The sequence below is a fragment of the Micropterus salmoides genome, unplaced genomic scaffold (genome assembly GCF_014851395.1).
Source record: "Micropterus salmoides isolate LMB-PRFRI ecotype aquatic unplaced genomic scaffold, ASM1485139v1 Ms_hic_scaffold_17, whole genome shotgun sequence".
Lineage (NCBI taxonomy): Eukaryota > Metazoa > Chordata > Actinopteri > Centrarchiformes > Centrarchidae > Micropterus > Micropterus salmoides.
This window is the reverse complement of record NW_024040817.1, coordinates 6,413,681-6,433,292: the sequence shown is the minus strand read 5'-3', so window position 1 is coordinate 6,433,292 and position 19,612 is coordinate 6,413,681. Positions and strand designations below refer to the sequence as shown.

The window sequence follows — 19,612 nt, the reverse complement described above, 5'->3', positions numbered from 1 at the left end:
CCGCAGTGTCCAGCAGGAACACGGGGGCAGCAGGAAGCATTATAATTATTACTATCATTACTTTTTAATGATATTTGCACCACTACCAAAATGACCCCTGAACTCTGCTGTATGTGTTGGACAACCTGCTGCCTGTAAGGACGTCAGAGACTGTCACTTATGGAAACTGCCAGACCAAACTTCATTAAGTTAACAAGCTGCAAAAATGTTGTTCCTGTGGTGTGTCTGGACGTGAAGGTGTTTCAGTAACAGGTTGTTCTGAGTCACTGAGCTTATTTCATGAGCAGCCTCCTTCACATGATCTCTTTGTTCCTGGGAGAAATCGTCCAACCAGTTCTCTTCTGAATGAGAGCAACACACACACACACACACACACAGTGTCTTTCTGCATTTCCTGGTAGGAGCGTGTCTGTGGTCAGTTTACACTCGGACTGCTGGAGTTTGGTTTCATTATGTAGAAACACTAACTCTTTAACTGAACTCAGGACGCCTCACTGAATCCTTTAATGTTGCTTAAAATAGAACTCTGCTTTCAAAAGTGTTGTTCTGGCCTGTTTTATGCATCTGAACTGGATTTTGTCTTCACTCTTCTGTCGTGTGAGACTGTGGTATCATTTTTTACTGTTACCTGATTAAGTAAAGGAGAATGACATCTTCCACCTGTGGTTGTTGTTTTGTTTCGTTAGTTTTGAATTTCCCCCCCAAATATTCACCTGCATTACTACAAAGCAGAGGACACACTGTGGGGCCTGAAGCTTGTAGGACCAGTTATAATCCAGCCTTGGTCTAAACTCTGTATCAGTGTGGTCTAAACTCTGTAAACCTGCCCTTAATGATGAGATGCAGATCAGGCTGAATCAGTATATTTAAACTGGATTAATCTGTTAAAAGAGTGTGGCCGTTCAGACGGACACGTAGAGACATGTGACCAGAGGAGGGAGGAGGAGGAGGAGGAGGAGGATAAAAAGCTGCAGCTCTCCTTCAGCTCAGTTCAAACGCTGAAGTTTCATCACACTGAAGTTTTCTTCCAGTCGACTGCTGAACAAGATGTTCCAACGGTGAGTTTATACTTTGACTCTTCTGATGAACTGAAATAACTGACTTTGTTAGTGAGTGTTTGACTCGAAGAGAGAGATCACAAACACATTTAGGAATGCTGAAAGTTAGAGACCTCTGAGAAACTTTAGAAGCATTGAAACTTTATCTTGTGACGTACTGGAACGGAGTCCTTGGCTGACATTGCTCTAGTGTTTAAACATTTATTGTTAATGTGAGTTAATGATCATCTAATCTGATCTCACGTCAGTCTTGTACTTCACACTTTTCAGTCTCATACTCGAGTTTCTCCGTTTTGGGACTTTTCAAAAGGAAATGTTTTCATGTTTTTCCACAGTGATATTTATCAGATTCTGATGTAAAACTACATCTCTTTGATAACGGAACCTTTCTGCTCAAGTCTTTGTTCAGGCTTTCCTCTGTTGTCTCTGCTCGCATCAGTATTCAGGCTTTGTGTGGCCTGTCTGAGTCCGGTCTGTGTAAATCCAGCAGAAGGACCTCAGTGTTTCAGCATAAAGCAGCGGTCTCCTTTTCACCCGACACTCGACTCTCAAAGTGAACCTTAAAGCTTTCCTGTCTCTGAGGGTCTGAGCTGGTTTTCCCTTTCTCTGGTTTCTCTCTATACGTTACGGGAAAGAAGAGGCGCTTTGTTTGTTTTATCCCTGCAGAGCAATCACAAAGACACACAGTCATGTAACCTGCAGGCTGAAGAGACACGCCCACCAGCCGCTCAGCACACCTGACATTCACCACTTTATGTTCACCCCGTTACATTCACCATTTTAATTCACCACATCATGTTCACCACGTCACATTCACCACTTACATTCACCATTTTAATTCACCACGTCACATTCACCACTTTACATTCACCATTTTAATTCACCACGTCATGTTCACCCCGTCATGTTCACCATGTCACGTTCACCCCGTTACATTCACCATTTTAATTCACCATGTCACGTTCACCACTTTACATTTACCATTTTAATTCACCACATCATGTTCACCACGTCACATTCACCACTTTACATTTACCATTTTAATTCACCACGTCACGTTCACCACTTTACATTCACCATTTTAATTCTCCACATCATGTTCACCACGTCACGTTCACCCCGTTACATTCACCAATGTAATTCACCACGTCACGTTCACCACTTTACATTTACCATTTTTATTCACCACGTCATGTTCACCACGTCACATTCACCACTTACATTCACCATTTTAATTCACCATGTCACATTCACCATTTTAATTCACCACGTCATGTTCACCACGTCATGTTCACCACGTCATGCTCACCACGTTACATTCACCAATTTAATTCACCACGTCTCGTTCACCACTTTACATTTACCATTTTAATTCACCACGTCACGTTCACCACTTTACATTCACCATTTTAATTCACCACGTCATGTTCACCACGTCACGTTCACCCCGTTACATTCACCAATTTAATTCACCCCGTCACGTTCACCACTTTACATTTACCATTTTAATTCACCACGTCAAGTTCACCACGTCACATTCACTTTACATTCACCATTTTAATTCACCACGTCATGTTCACCACTTTACATTCACTACTGTGCATTCACCACATAATTTTCGCCACTGTACATTCACCACTGACGTTCACCATGTCACATTCACTATGTCACGTTCTTTAGTTTACTCTTGTTGCTGGAGAGTCTCTGTTTACACGATGACAGCTTGGCTAAAAGTGTTTATTTAAGTTTATATAAGTTCATACTTTGCTGTCAGCAGCCATTTTAGATATTTGTGAATCTTTATGAAATGAAAAAAAGATTTCAGACTTTGTCTCTCTCTTCCTGTATGACATCATCATCAAGCAAACCAACATCCAAACATGCTGCAGTCAGATCATCATGTTCACTGTGTGTGTCTGTCTGTGTGTCCGTGCACTGTGTGTCTGTGTGTGTCTGTGTGTGTTACAGGTGTGGTGTTTTGCTGCTGGCGTCTCTCGCTGTCGTTTCTCTGGCGGCTCCTCTTCCAGGTCAACTATGACTTCACTTCTGAATGACCAATCATTATCATTGTTTACCTAAAATCAACTTACTTTATCTATTGGCAAAGATCAATAATCGATCAGCAATGAAAGCAAACTTTTGAGTTTTGTTGATTTGTTCATGTTGAGAGAAAATTATTTCCTAAAACACACTGTAAAAAATAGAGATGAAATAATGATCAATAGATTTGATCCAAATGAGTAAAATAGTTCACGGAACTTTGTTTTTAATCAGTTTAATATTGATTAATATAAATAACATGATATCATGATACAATTTATTATTTTTCACTTTATTATTTAATGACGTGATAAATCTTTTCAGGAGTCATTGATTTTAATGAATAATATTTATAATAATGTATTGATCAGTATGAAACATTATCTGGAAATAACATCTATTATTAACAATATGAAGATAATATATATTTATAATATTCACTATGAAACATCATTAATAAGTATTACATTTCAGGATCAGCCTTTATTCATTGATTCATTTAATGATTTAATATATAGATTTACATGTAACACATTATTGTTATGATTACATCATTAAAACAAATGGAAAATTGTATCATATTTATAACTTGAATTAATAGGATGTAAGGATCAATACGCTACTGATCACTGACATGGATTATTAATTATCTCTCTGTCTTGCAGATGGAACAACAGATGATGGTAAATATAAACTTTTTGAATTCAGAGTAAATTAAATCTGATCTTTTGACCCTGTGGAGAAGCCCCGCCTCCAGATGACATCAGATCCTGTGGGCTGTCAGCGCCCCCTGCAGGCTGATGATTTAAACACGTTTTGGTTGTGCAGTTTCAGAGAGACTCGACCCGCTGCTGGAGTATCTGGACTCTGGTAACACACACACACACACACACACACACACACACACACACATACACACATTCAAAACACACACTGACCGCTCCATGTGTTGTTGTTTATTTTGCTGTTGGTTGTTGTTATTATAGCTGGAACTACACCTGTGACCTCAGAGCCAGGTAACAACACGCTCCACGGTACATTAACAGAATACACACACTACACACTGTACCAATGATACAACACGTGTCTCCACAGATCCTGCTGACAGCACAGGCTCTGAGGAACAAACTGAAGGTAACCTGTCTGGCTGTCCTCGTTCACCTGTCTGGCTGTCCTCGTTCACATGTCTGGCTGTCCACGTTCACCTGTCTGGCTGTCCACGTTCACCTGTCTGGCTGTCCACGTTCACCTGTCTGGCTGTCCTCGTTCACCTGTCTGGCTGTCCTCGTTCACCTGTCTGGCTGTTCACGTTCACCTTCACCTGTCTGGCTGTCCACGTTCACATGTCTGGCTGTCCACGTTCACCTTTCTGGCTGTCCACGTTCACCTGTCTGGCTGTCCACGTTCACCTTCACCTTTTTGGCTGTCCACGTTCACCTGTCTGGCTGTTCACGTTCACCTTCACCTGTCTGGCTGTTCACCTTCACCTTCACCTGTCCACGTTCACCTGTCTGGCTGTCCACATTGACCTTTCTGGCTGTCCACATTGACCTTCTTGGCTTTTCACGTTCACCTGTCTGGCTGTCCACATTGACCTTTTTGGCTGTTCCTGTTCACCTGTCTGTTCACACTGACCTGTCTGTCTGTCCACGTTCACCTGTCTGTCTGTTCACATTGACCTTTTTGGCTGTTCACGTTCCCTTGTCTGTCTTTCAGCTCCCTCAGCATCAGATCAGGCGACTGGATCAACAGGTCAGTCTGTGTTTAATTGGTGAACAGAAAAATAACTTCAGATTATTGGTTCTGTGTTCTTGTCATGGTTTCTGGATATTTGCATAGTTTCATCTCAAATAGTTGTTACAGTTCATGTGTGTACCCTGGTTCAGACGGCAGACGGTGAGAGGAAGGGTTTCACACATTAGAATCTTTAGTATCTTTAAACAGCCAGGTGTGGACAAATTACAAACCAGGGGCAAGTGGGGACAGGCCCAGGGACTAGAGGAATCACGGAGCATATACTGAATACAAAGACACAGAAGACACCCACAGAGAGACAGAAAGTGAGCAATGAGACACAAAACTACTACAGAGACACAAAACAAAAGTGAGCACAGAGACACAAAACAACTACAGAGACACAAAATGAGCACAGAGACACAAAACAACTACAGAGAGACAAAACAACTACAGAGACACAAAATGAGCACAGAGACACAAAACAACCACAGAGACACAAAACAACCACAGAGACACAAAACAACAACAGAGAGACAAAACAACTACAGAGACAGAAAATGAGCACAGAGACACAAAACATCTACAGAGAGACAGAAAGGGACCGCAGTGTAGGAAAACACGGATTTGGAGCCAAAAGCAGAACACCTACGCAGAGCAGGTACATTTAGTGGTGTTTATTCTATCCGAGGGATTGCACCTCATAGTCCAGATGAGGCAGGCAGTCCGGAGAATAAATAACAGAAATACATGGTGCTCAGAAATCCAAAAGTAAATCTATAGCTCAACAGATTATTCAGGAACAGGCAGAGACACTCCACAAGAAGACCAGGGAGGAAGAAAGGACTTTACAGACACCCTCAAACACAAGCAGGCAGGCTGGTTGCACAGGTGAGAAACATCAGGCAGTCAGGACAGATACCAAGCAAAGCAAGGACACCAGAGAAAGACTACTTCAAAAAAACCCAAGGAAATACAAAAACCAAAACCCCAAACTGTGGCACACAGATAAAAACCTCAGGATAACCCGTCTCTTTATTTTCTCCTAAGGTGCTGATGACAGCCCAGACTCTGATGAACAGACTCAAGGTAACCTGTTTACCTGTATTATAGAGCACAGTCCAGACCAGAGGGGTGTACTATGAAGCAAGTTGGACACGGCCATAAAAGGGGGCATTTAATGAGTCATGTGACTCTTCTGCACAAAAGGACCAATCACCTGCGGCTTCTTCAGTCAAGAGGAACAGGTCGTTATAAAGGAGACTATTAAAAATTTATTACACCAAGAGGCAACAATGTTGCTGCAAATAAAGCTAGAGAGGAAGGCTGGCAGAAAATTGTGTAAATTTGTACGTTAATATTTATTTTACCACCCAAAAACCGATCAGTGCCTACTGTTTATTTCCAACTGACAGCTGCACATCGAGCTCTTAAAGTTTAAACTTGATGCTCAAGAAATGTATCAGACACTGTCCCTTAATGACAGCCAAGTCAAGGGAATTTAATTGATAGAAAATTCTCTGTGACAAATCCCAATAGAATAATCAGTGTTCTAATCTGTCTTCTATTAGCTGCAATAATAAGAGTGAGTGGCAGGGCGCCATGTTTACATTAAGTTATTCATGCTGATGTAGTTAGGCAAAACGAGAGACACCTCTGTAACACTGAAATCTGGCATTAAGCTCAACACACCTCGCTGACAGTCATCTCGCTTCGTAGTACCCCTCTGCCCTGAGATAACTTCTGTCATGATCTGACACTATATAAAGAAAAGTGAACTGAATTGTAAATACTTTATCAGGAGGAAGAAGACTAGCATCAGCGCTAACTGCTGTGCGTTGGTCTCTGTAGGTGGAGACAGCCTGCAGAACTCCACAGAAACTGCTGACAGCAACGACTCAGCTGAATCATCTGAAGGTGATTTTCCGCTGCCGTCAGCTTCAGTTTCCATCTTTGTCTTTAGTTTTTTTGACAATGGAACTTCTTTTCTCTGAAACAGTAAACCAAACAGCAGAGTCACACTGAGGGGGAAACTCACACAAAGAATGAGGATGTTCATTTCCCTAAAAACATACAAGGAAACATTTTTCTGTTCATCTGTGTGTTTCAGATCCTTCAGATTCAGATGAGACAACTGAAGGTCAGTGTGTCTGTTGTTTTATTTGAAATTCTTGTAGAAACAGGTTTGAAGAGGCTCTTTAAGCTTAGACAGAATTTCCCCCAAGAAAGCAGGAAGTTAAATTATTGTTAAATTTTCCACCTAAAATGTTTTTACTCCTTTTTAGTTATTATCAGGGTCTGTAACAAAAACCTGTACCACAAAACTGTTGTAATTATACAGGAAACATATTTAGTGTCCACAGAGGGACAAACAGGGAAGAACTTCCACTGATGTCAGTGTTGAGGGCTGGTCGTATAGTGGACCCAGATACAGTCACAGAGACTCAGGGTAAAGAAGAAAACAGAGATTTTGGTTATGCAGGTTCACTTACATAGATTTCATGTTGTTTTTGTGCACGTTTATCCTGATTTTAAGAAGTTTTGCACAAAACATCTGCTTAGACCACTGACCCTGATCCCTGACACCTTACTACTGCTGCTACTACTATTCCAAGATGTTCTCATCTCAGTGCATCATTAAAACGCTTTTAGACAGCGTGACAAGGTGTAATTATTTGACGCTAAAGGTACCCTTCAGCGTCCGTATGAAACGCACCGTTTGCTACATCACAGCAACACTAAGGAGGCTAACCCTACATGCTAGCACATCGGCCGTGAGCCGACAAGCATAACGTCGATGACTTAGGATTAGGCACAAAGACGCCCCAGAGCGTCTCGTACAGACACATCCAGGAGTACTTAGAAACGAACCCGTCAGATAAGTACGCTTTGTCACTTTTTCTGAAAGGGTCAGTATTGGAAGCCCTGAGATGAGAAAGGTCCGACTATTCCTACAGCTACTACTACCATTACTGCTACTGGTATTGTTGTTGCTTCTAGTACCCCCAGCTAGTAAACCAATTCTTCAAGAAGTCTTCAGTTGTTGGAAGGTACACCAATCAGCCATTACATTATGACCACATGGCTAATATATTGTGTAGGTCCCTTTCACCAACAAAACAGTCCTGACCCATCGAGGCTTAGCAGGTTGCAAGGTGGGGCCTCCATGGATCGGACTTGTTTGTCCAGCACATTTACTCATTTGGCACCTTTAGCCAAAGTGACTTGGAGGAAAAACATAGAAGAATCAATAAAGCATTAAGGCTGCAACTAATTATTATTAAATGATTATTTTCATAGTCAACTAATCTGTTAATTGTTTATTCGATTAGTCTACTAGTCGACTAGTCACAATTATTTGTGTCACCCCCTTAACCTACCCCTAACTCTAATTAAAGCATTTAACTAATTAAATATCTTTCTAGTGAACTACTGATCTCCAACACACAGACTAACTAGCTAATGTTACCATTAAAAAGGCTCCTCCTATAATTCACTTATTTATACTAACTTTAAAACTTTTCAATTCAATTTTATTTATATAGCGCCAAATCACAACAACAGTTATCTCACAGCGCTTTTCATAAAAGAGCAGGTCTAGACCGTACTCTATGATGCTATTTACAGAAGCCCAACAGTTCACTGTTTAGCTCAATATCTCACTGGAAACAAACCTGACGTGCTGACGTATTGCGGTAAGCGTGTCGACTCATTTCCGTTTCCGGTGCTTGTGTGTTGGTACCGTGTTGTGCTGCTCTCGCTAAATAACAGTTACATTTGTTAGATTACAGCGGCCAACTGTTCGCTAAACACTTATTCTTTACAGTAATTTTGCCTAAGCACTCACAGTTCTTTCCATCTTTTAGTGACTGCTGTTCAATCTCATAGTTGTTCTAAAGTTTTGGTAACTGACGCTACAGTACTTTAGCTTAGCCGTTAGCGACTTTAGCTTAGCAGCTAGCGATGGCTTCTCCTTCTCCCTCTCTCTCTCCTACTTTCTCCTGCTCGGTGTGTCAGATGTTTAGTTACTCCTCTGCCTCCTTTAGCGGTAATGGTACATGTAATAAGTGTAGTTTATTTATAGACATGGAGGCGAGGCTCAGTGAGTTAGAAGTCCGGCTCCGCACCCTGGTAGATCAGTCTTTAGCTACTGTAGCTAGCCAGTCCCCGGTAGTCGGTGCGGAACGGCCTGAGTTAGCCTCTGGTAGCCGTCCTCCGGCATCCCCTGTGCAGCCAGGAAAGGGGGGCTGGGTGACTGTCCGAAGGAGGAATAGTAAGCATTCAAAGTCCACGGGGCATCATCAACCTGTTCACGTTTCTAACAGATTTTCCCCACTCAGCGACACACCCGCTGAGAAACCAACTCTGATCATTGGCAGCTCCATTTTGAGAAACGTGAAGTTAGCGAAGCCAGCGGCCATAGTTAAGTGCATCCCTGGGGCCAGAGCGGGCGACATTGAGTCTTATTTGAAACTGCTGGCTAAGGATAAACGTAAATACAGTAAGATTGTTATTCACGTCGGCGGTAATGACTCCCGGTTACGCCAATCGGAGGTCACTAAGATTAATGTTGAGTCGGTGTGTACATATGCAAAAACAATGTCGGACACCGTAGTTTTCTCTGGACCCCTGCCAAATCTGACCAGTGATGACATGTATAGCCGTATGTCGTCATTCCGCCGCTGGTTGTCGAGGTGGTGTCCAGCAAACGATGTGGGCTTTGTTGATCATTGGCAGACTTTCTGGGGAAGACCTGGTCTGATCCGGAGAGACGGCATCCATCCCACTTGGGAAGGAGCAGCTCTCATTTCTAGAAATCTGGCCAAGTTTATTAGTGGACCAAATCCATGACAACCCAGAGTTGAGACCAGGAGGCAGAGTCGCAGTTTAACACACTTCTCTGCCCTTCTTTTTCAGCAGTTACCCACCCAAAACCCTACGCAGAGTCGCAGTCTAACACACTTCTCTGCTCCTCCATTTCAGGAGTTACTTAGTGAAAACCCTATAGTGACGGTGTCTGTCCCCCGACCATCGAAATTATTTAAAAAGGTAAACAGAAGAGGAGCTGTGCATAAAAACCTTATAAAAATTAAAACCACAAGAGCAATAGTGCAAACAAATAGGAGAGTTAAATGTGGACTCTTAAACATCAGATCTCTCTCTTCTAAAGGTGTACTAGTAAATGAACTAATATCAGATTATGATATTGATTTATTTTGTCTTACTGAAACCTGGCTGGGTGATGGAGAATATGTTAGCCTAAATGAATCCACCCCTCCCAGTCATATTAATACTCACATTCCTCGAGGCACAGGCCGAGGAGGTGGAGTTGCAGCTATCTTCGACTCTAGCCTATTAATCAGCTCTAAACCTAAACTAAACTATAACTCATTTGAAAGTCTTGTTCTTAGTCTTTCGCACCCAAGTTGGAAATCACTGCAACCAATTCTTTTTGTTATAGTGTACCGAGCACCTGGCCCGTATTCTGAATTCTTATCTGAATTTGCAGAGTTTTTGTCAACTTTAGTCCTTAAAACGGACAAAGTTATTATTGTAGGGGATTTTAATATTCATGTAGATGTTGAGAATGACAGCTTCAGTACTGCGTTTATCTCTTTGTTAGATTCCATCGGCTTCTCTCAGAGTGTTCATGAACCGACTCACTGTTTTAACCACACCCTTGACCTTGTTTTGGTGTATGGTATTGAAATTGAACATTTAGTGGTGTTCCCACAGAATCCCTCTTTATCCGACCACTGTTTGATAACTTTTGAGTTTGTATTGCTGAACTACTCGCCATTGGGCAAAAATTTCTATACAAGATGTCTGTCTGATAGTGCTATAGCTAAATTTAAGGATGCGATTCCATCAGCTCTAAATACATTATCTAGTCACAAAGTAACGGAGGACTCCTATGCTAATTTCAGTCCCTCCCAAATCGATCATCTTGTTGATAGTGCTGCTGGCTCGCTGCGAATGACACTCGACTCTGTAGCCCCTCTAAAAAAGAAAATACTAAAACAAAGACGGTTAGCTCCATGGTATAATACTGAAACTCGCAAATTAAAGCAAATATCACGGAAACTTGAGAGGAATTGGCGTTCCACCAAAGTGGAAAATTCTCGTTTAATTTGGCAAGATAGTCTTAAAACTTATAGGAAGGCCCTCCGTAATGCCAGAGCAGCGTACTACTCGTCATTAATAGAGGAAAATAGGAACAACCCCAGGTTTCTTTTCAGCACTGTAGCCAGGCTGACAGAGAGTCACAGCTCTATTGAGCCAAGTATTCCCATAGCTCTCAGTAGTTACGACTTCATGAGCTTCTTTAATGATAAAATTCTAGCTATTAGAGACAAAATTCACCAAGACCTGCCCTCAACTGGCACCGACTTATCTCTAAACTCAGGAACCTTAGAAACAGCTGTAGAACCAGATACATGTTTAGACTGTTTTGCTTCCCTCAATCTTTACCAACTAACTTCAATAATTTCTTCATCTAAACCATCAACCTGCCTCTTAGACCCCATCCCGACTAGGCTGCTTAAAGATGTTTTACCCTTAGTCAGCACCTCTATACTAGATATGATCAATCTATCTTTATCAACAGGCTATGTACCACAGTACTTTAAAGTAGCTGTAATTAAACCTCTTCTGAAAAAGCCCAAACTTGATCCGGATGTTTTATCAAACTATAGACCTATATCTAACCTTCCATTTCTCTCTAAGGTTCTGGAGAAAGCAGTTGCTAAACAGCTGTGTGACTTTCTACAGAGCAATAGTTTATTTGAGGATTTTCAGTCAGGATTTAGAGCTCATCATAGCACAGAGACAGCACTGGTGAAAATTACTAATGACCTCCTTATTGCATCAGACAAAGGACTTGTCTCTGTACTGGTTTTATTAGATCTTAGTGCTGCATTTGATACCATTGACCATCAGATCCTATTGCAGAGACTGGAATATTTCATTGGCATTAAAGGAACCGCTCTAAGCTGGTTTAAGTCCTATTTATCAGATCGATTTCAGTTTGTACATGTTAACGATGAGTCCTCCATGCACGCCAAAGTTACTCATGGAGTTCCTCAAGGATCTGTCCTTGGACCAATCCTCTTCACTTTATATATGCTTCCTTTAGGCAATATTATCAGGAAACATTCCATAAGCTTTCATTGTTATGCAGATGATACTCAGTTATATCTATCGATCAAGCCAGATGAAACTCATCAGTTAGCTAAACTTCAAATGTGCCTTCAGGATGTTAAAACCTGGATGAGCTGTAATTTTCTTATGTTAAACTCAGATAAAACTGAAGTTATTGTTCTGGGGCCTAAGCACCTCCGTGACGCATTATCTAAAGATATAGTTTCCCTGGATGGCATCGCCTTGGCCTCCAGCACCACTGTGAGGAATCTTGGAGTTATCTTTGATCAGGACATGTCGTTTAAGTCCCACATTAAGCAAATTTCAAGGACCGCCTTTTTTCACCTACGTAATATTGCGAAAATCAGGAACATCCTGTCTAAAAATGATGCAGAAAAACTAGTCCATGCATTTGTTACTTCTAGGCTGGATTACTGCAATTCCTTATTATCAGGCTGCTCGAAAAAGTCCATTAAGACTCTTCAGCTGATCCAGAATGCTGCAGCACGTGTTCTGACAGGAACCAGGAAAAGAGATCACATTTCTCCTGTTTAGCTTCTTTGCATTGGCTTCCAGTAAAATCCAGAATAGAATTTAAAATCATTCTTCTTACCTACAAAGCTCTTAATGGTCAGGCACCATCTTATCTTAAAGAGCTCATAGTACCTTACTACCCCACCAGAGCACTGCGCTCCCAGAATGCAGGGTTACTTGTGGTTCCTAGAGTCTCCAAAAGTAGACTAGGAGCCAGAGCGTTCAGCTATCAAGCTCCTCTCCTGTGGAACCAGGTTCCAGTTTGGGTTCAGGAGGCAGACACCATCTCCACATTTAAGAGTAGGCTTAAGACTTTCCTCTTTGATAAAGCTTATAGTTAGGGCTGGCTCAGGTAGTCCTGAACCATCCCTTAGTTATGCTGCTATAGGCCTAGACTGCCGGGGGATTTCCCATGATGCACTGAGCTCCTCTCTCCTCTACTTTCTCTCCCTCTGTATGCAACCTTATCCCATTATTGCATGTTACTAACACAACTTCTCCCCTTTCTGGTAGTCTTGTGCTTTCTCGTCCCTCTCCTCTCTCCTCCTATCACTTCCTGCAGGTTTTCTGGCTCTGGAGCTGTGGAGTCTGGATCTGTGGCTGCGGGTCGCCTGCTGCCCCCGTGTTCCTGCTCGACACCCTCTACTGCAGCGACTGTTGTCGCTGGTCTTATTGTTATTATAATCATTAACATTACGATGGTTACCATTAACACTATTATAAATATCTGTACCATTTTTCATTTAGTTTATAGCAACATTACCTTCGCTGTCTGTACCTCTGTGTGTATATTGTGTAGGCTGCCTCCCTCCCCTCCTCTCTCCTTACATCCCCTCTCTCTCTCTCTCTCTCTTCTCTCTCTCTCTCTCTTTCACTCTCTCTCTCTCTTTCTCTCTCTCTCTCTCTCTCACCCCAACCGGTCGAGGCAGATGGCCGCCCACCCTGAGCCATGGTTCTGCTCGAGGTTTCTGCCTCTTAAAAGGAAGTTTTTCCTTGCCTCTGTCGCCTAGTGCTTGCTCTTGGTGGGAACTGTTGGGCTTCTGTAAATATCATCACAGAGTACGGTCTAGACCTGCTCTTTTATGAAAAGCGCTGTGAGATAACTGTTGTTGTGATTTGGCGCTATATAAATAAAATTGAATTGAATTGAATTGAATTCCCACCAAGAGCAGCACTAGGAGACAGAGGCAAGGAAAAACTTCCTTTAAGAGGCAGAAACCTCAAGAAGAACCATGGCTCAGGGTGGGCGGCCATCTGCCTCCACCGGTTGGGGGTGAAGGAGAGAGAGCGGGAGAGAGAGCGAGGGGGAGAGAGAGTGAGGCAGCCTACACAATATCCACACACAGAGGTACAGACAGTAAAGGTGATGTTGCTATAGACTAAATGAAAAATGGTACAGATATTTATAGTAGTGGGTTAGGGTTAGACCCGCAACCACAGATCCAGACTCCACAGCTCCAGAGCCAGAAACACCAGCAGGAAGTGATAGGAAGAGAGAGGAGAGGGACGAGAAAGCACAAGACTACCGGAAAGGGGAGAAGTTGAGTTAGTAACATGCAATAATGGGATGAGGTTGCATACAGAGGGAGAGAAAGTAGAGGGGAGAGGAGCTCAGTGCATTATGGGAAATCCCCCGGCAGTCTAGGCCTATAGCAGCATAACTAAGGGATGGTTCAGGACTCACCTGAGCCAGCCCTAACTATAAGCTTAAGACAGGAAAGAGGAAAGTCTTAAGCCTACTCTTAAATGTGGAGATGGTGTCTGCCTCCTGAACCCAAACTGGAACCTGGTTCCACAGGAGAGGAGCTTGATAGCTGAACGCTCTGGCTCCTAGTCTACTTTTGGAGACTCTAGGAACCACAAGTAACCCTGCATTCTGGGAGCGCAGTGCTCTGGTGGGGTAGTAAGGTACTATGAGCTCTTTAAGATAAGATGGTACCTGACCATTGAGAGCTTTGTAGGTAAGAAGAATGATTTTAAATTCTATTCTGGATTTTACCGGAAGCCAAACAAAGAAGCTAAAACAGGAGAAATGTGATCTCTTTTCCTGGTTCCTGTCAGAACACGTGCTGCAGCATTCTGGATCAGCTGAAGAGTCTTAATGGACTTTTTCGAGCAGCCTGATAATAAGGAATTGCAGTAATCCAGCCTAGAAGTAACAAATGCATGGACTAGTTTTTCTGCATCATTTTTAGACAGGATGTTCCTGATTTTCGCAATATTACGTAGGTGAAAAAAGGCGGTCCTTGAAATTTGCTTAATGTGAGACTTAAACGACATGTCCTGATCAAAGATAACTCCAAGATCCCCACAGTGGTGCTGGAGGCCAGGGTGATGCCATCAAGGGAAACTATATCTTTATATAATGCCGAAGTCACCGAAGTGCTTGGGCCCCAGAACAATAACTTAAGTTTAACATTAGAAAATCACAGGTCATCCAGGTTTTAACATCCTGAAGACGCATTTGGAGTTTAGCTAACTGATGAGTTTCATCTGGCTTGATCAATAGATATAATTGAGTATCATCTGCATAACAATGAAAGTTTATGTAGTGTTTCCTGATAATATTGCCTAAAGGAGGCATATATAAAGTGAACAGGATTGGTCCAAGCACCGATCCTTGTGGAACTCCAATTTTTAACTTTTTAACAAATAATTTTGCTTTGGAACTACATAAAATAAAAGCAAATTAAAAGCAAGTACTCTAACCACAACTGTACACTAACAATTAAAACAATATATAAATATAAATATTTAGAATAATAAAGCAACAGTCCCCTTTGCAACAGTGCTTATAAGTTTTAGACTATGACTTACTGGAGAATGTTTTGTAGGCTACATCACGAGCCAGATGTTTCTTAATTTACTTTAAAATGTTAAACCATTACTCAGATTGTAATGACAGAATAACAGCGGTACGAACATTGAAATGATCTTATAAGTTGTGGCCTTTCCTCTGTCGCTGCTGCTCTGTTGTTTCTGAGTATCTGGAACCAGGGCTAACCTCGTGGGCGCTTGTGGAGCTTCTCAACCCCCAAAAATGTTCGAACACATTTTTGATTCGCCATCAACTTTGGTAAAACTGTCAATATTCAAATTCTCCGCTCAAAAGTGTATTTAGTGATGAAATAGCATTCTAAACTTGTAAAAACAAAAAAAATGTTGACATCATCGATTACGTTGACTAATCATTGCAGCCCTATAAAGCATCAATACAGTAAGAGATCTACGAGTGTCCTCTTCTCACTGCTGCTCCACAGGGGGGCCCCAAGGCTCGGTGGTAGGGCCCCTTCTCTTCTCACTTGAAACCATCTCACTGGAGCTGATCGTTGGCTCGCATGGCTTCTCTTAACACTGTTACGCTGACGATACACAACTCTACCTATTCTTCCTTCCTGACGACCCCACCGCGCAGATCATGGACTGTCTCTCTGACATATCTGCATGGATGAAATCCTCGCCACCTTCAACTAAACCTCTCTAAGACTGAACTCTTGGTCATTCCAGCCAAGCAATCTATCCACCATAACATCAAACTACCAACTGGCTGATCAACCATCACTCCAACCAGGGTGGCGAGAAACTTGGGTGTCATGACTGATGACCAGCTGTCCTTTTCAGACCATGTTGCTGCTGGTCTCTCGGTCGTGCCGCTTTGCTCTACACAACATAAGAAAAATCAGGCCCTACCTTAGTCAGTAGTCCACCCAGCTCCTGGTACAGGCCATGGTTATCTCTCTGCCCTCCTAGCAGGTCTTCCAGCTGAGGTGAAACCCCTACAAATGGTTCAGAACTCAGCAGCCCATCTGGTTTCTGGTTAGCCCAAAAGGACTCATGTCCCTCCATTACTCAATGAAATCCAAGTCTCTAATGCTGCATACAGAGTGACTACTGGGTCTGCACCATCTACCTAAACTCCATAATACAAGCTTAGGTTCCTTCTGGGCCACTACGCTCCTCCAATGAACGCCGCCTGGCTCTGCCATCCCTCCACACAAAGCAATCTCCGTCAATCTCCGTGTTAACCAGGTAATCAGGGTAATTCACTTCACCTGTCAGTGGTCACAATGTTATGGCTGATCGGTGTATATATACACACACTGTAACCTTAGATGGAACTATGCTAGCAGGCTCCCCCTCCCTCTAGACTTTATGCAAAGCTAGGCTAAGCACATCCATTAATAATAACTTTATTATTAGTAGTTTGATCAAACAGAGGGGTGTTTGGTTTTCTGTGTATAAACTCTGTCTTACAACCAGGTATCTTTATTCAGGCAGCAAAGTCTGAATATTTTCAACATCAGCCATTAATGTTACTCTGCAGCCACAGTAGCAATACATCGACTGGCCCGTTGATGCATGTGTGATCAATAACTTGGACGTATTTGGATAAAGACAGACCACAGATTTACCAGACATATGATAAATAATTGTGTGTATCTTTAATCCTCAGATAATGAGGACGCTGCAGATGGTGTAGAAAGTGACGACAACACTGACGACGACTCAACCGAAAACACTGATTCTGACTCTGAGACTGACTCTGAGGCTGAAGCTGAGAAGACCGAAACTGACTCTGACTCTGACTCTGACTCTGAGGCTGAAACTGAGAAGACCGAGACAGACTCTGACTCTGACTCTGAGGCTGAAACTGAGAAGACCGAGACAGACTCTGACTCTGAGACAGACTCTGACTCTGAGACAGACTCTGAGACTGAAGTTAAGAAGACTGAGACAGACTCTGACTCTGACTCCGGCTCTGACTCTGAGGCTGAAGCTGAGAAGACCGAAACAGACTCTGACTCTGAGGTCACCACGGCTGATGAGGATGACAGCAAGGCCTCAGAAGACTCAGAGGAGGGAGGGGAAGCAGGGAGTGAGGAACCAGTGGGGAGGGATGAGGGAGATGAAATAAATGACAGGGAAATGTCAGAGGAGGTGAAACAAGCAGGACATGAGGAGGAGGTGATCTCAGAGGATGACAACAGTGAAGGGAATGACGACAGTGCTATCAAGGATGAAGATGAGGACGTCGAAACCCAGACCGACAGTGACACGAGTGAGACCGACAGTGACACTAATGAGACCGACAGTGACACGAGTCAGATCAATAATGACAATGAAGCTGAGCCTGACAATCAGGACAGCAGTGACATGCTGGAGTCTGATGTCACTGAGGAGAAAGAGGAGGTGAACCAGGATGACTCTGAAAAGTCAGATACCAAGGAACCTGAGCAGCAGAGTCCAGAAACTCCAGACTCCACTGAAGGTAAACTGAGACTGATGACTGACCACCAGTGGTTCACACGTTCTTTATGTTCCAAACATTCAGAGTCCATGTGTTCCTTATTTTTATAAAAGAAGAATTCAGATGCCAAAGGGTCTAGATGCAGTTTTCAGGAGTTGATGTAAAGAATGTAGGATGGACAAACAAACAATTCAGTTAAGAATTTGAAGTACTGAACACTATGAATCATCAAGAGACATGCAAAAGTTAGTTTGAAGCCTTCCAACAAAACAAAGGTTTCCTGAGAGAGTGACATCACACAGGTGTGGCCTCACTTAGTGTTAATGAGCCTCCATCTTGTTTCTTTGTTGCAGTCACACCAGCTGACAAACCAGACCAATCTGATGACTCCACCCTTGCCACCACAAAGGGTAAAGGACATCACACTGCCCCACAGCCAATTCAATTCTGCCCCTTCAAGTTATCTCATTGCACTCTTCATATAGAGCAGGCCTAGACTGTACTCGTTATAGTAATATTTACTGGGGATGAGCGAGTACAGCATTATCTGTATCTGTTCAACCAACTAATTTATCACTTCAGAAGAGAAAGTGGACCTTTTTAAATCTCTGTTTTCTTCTTTTAGCCATGAATTAAATGCTGTGCCTCTGACCTGTGGAAGCTCAGCGACTCCAGGTATCATCATTCACCGTGTCTCTACTGATGGAATGAGTCAGGTCCCAGTGCAGCTGAACACACCTCTAACTGCTGTGCCCAAACTACTGCACATTCACACTGCACCAAAAAACAAACGTTTCAACCTGTGCTGCATTCAGGGACAAATGGAAAGAAAGACCCTGCTCACTGTTCACCAATAGTCAGAGACCCACAACAGAGAAGAAATGAATATATGATGTCACATAGGGACTAAAAATCACACGTTTGTCTGACTGAATTTTTCAATCATTCAGTCACTTAATTGATCAGTTCTCTTGTGATGTGATGTTCTTAAGATTTTGCATCACAACATAGATATGTTACTAAAGACGACACACTGCAGAATCTAATGATATTTACATGATCATCAGCCGAGTCACCGAGTAAATGAGTGCTTTTGTGTTTTTTTTCCCGTCAGAGCCAACCCCGTGGTGGAATACTGTTGCCATGACAACAACAACAACAAGCTAAACTGCAACTAAACTTCAATGTTCAATTTCCTGTTTGTTTTCGTTCCTCAGCTTGTTCCTGATTGGTCGTCCCCATTTTCTTTAAACTCTGGCCGTTGTAGTTTTCCAACAATCGACTGTCTGTGTGTCTGTCATGCGTCTCACCCTCTGCCTTCAGTCTAATGCTGAAACATTAAAACAGCTGCTGATCTCAGATCTGCTCTGTGTGTTAAAATGTACATACAGTCATCATTTACTTTCCAACCATCAAGACTTGTTTGTTTGTTCACAGAGGAACTGCTAATAAAGTTTGAACTGTCAGAAACTTTTCTCACTGCACGCTGAGTCTCCGAGTCTTTAATTACACTAATTATTGATCTGTAACCATACACTATGATTTTTATTTTTGACATATATTTTATTGTCATTTGTTTTTGAATAGCTGAGACCTAACCATTAGTCGATAAGAAGAGTCTTAGGCGACCAAGCTTCCATTGGTCAGTTAGTTGCAGAAAAAAAACCAACACCCTCAAACTCCAATCTGGGGCCCACAGCCTCCACAGATCCAGACTCCACAGCTCCAGACCCCAGAGCCTCCACAGCTCCAGAGCCAGAAACATCTGCAGGAAGTGATAGGAGGAGAGAGGAGAGGGACGAGAAAGCACAAGACTACCAGAAAGGGGAGAAGTTGTGTTAGTAACATGCAATAATGG

The 19,612-nt window shown here is 42.5% G+C and overlaps 1 protein-coding gene across 2 annotated transcripts; it reads left to right on the top strand.

Annotated features, from left to right (window-relative positions):
* Positions 1-963: 963 nt before the first annotated feature.
* Positions 964-19,238, top strand: stm (starmaker). Of its 2 annotated transcripts, XM_038725704.1 has the most exons (14): positions 969-1,058; positions 3,027-3,085; positions 3,764-3,781; positions 3,927-3,968; positions 4,085-4,114; positions 4,194-4,232; positions 4,815-4,850; positions 5,883-5,921; positions 6,684-6,749; positions 6,943-6,972; positions 16,960-17,775; positions 18,108-18,164; positions 18,380-18,429; positions 18,869-19,238. In XM_038725704.1, exons 1-13 carry the CDS (start codon positions 1,048-1,050, stop codon positions 18,388-18,390), a joined length of 1,254 nt encoding a protein of 417 aa, XP_038581632.1. In that variant the 5' UTR covers positions 969-1,047; the 3' UTR covers positions 18,391-18,429; positions 18,869-19,238. The 2 variants fall into 2 exon arrangements, with proteins under 2 accessions (XP_038581633.1, XP_038581632.1); XM_038725705.1 differs by lacking the exon at positions 6,684-6,749 and having other exon boundaries at positions 964-1,058.
* Positions 19,239-19,612: the final 374 nt, after the last annotated feature.

What these genes read in the sequence shown, in the direction of transcription:
- stm (XM_038725704.1), top strand. An exon ending in CTCTGATGAACAGACTCAAG is followed by an intron (nt 5,922 to 6,683) that starts GTAACCTGTTTA and finishes TGGTCTCTGTAG; the next exon opens with GTGGAGACAGCCTGCAGAAC. An exon ending in AACTCCAGACTCCACTGAAG is followed by an intron (nt 17,776 to 18,107) that starts GTAAACTGAGAC and finishes TCTTTGTTGCAG; the next exon opens with TCACACCAGCTGACAAACCA.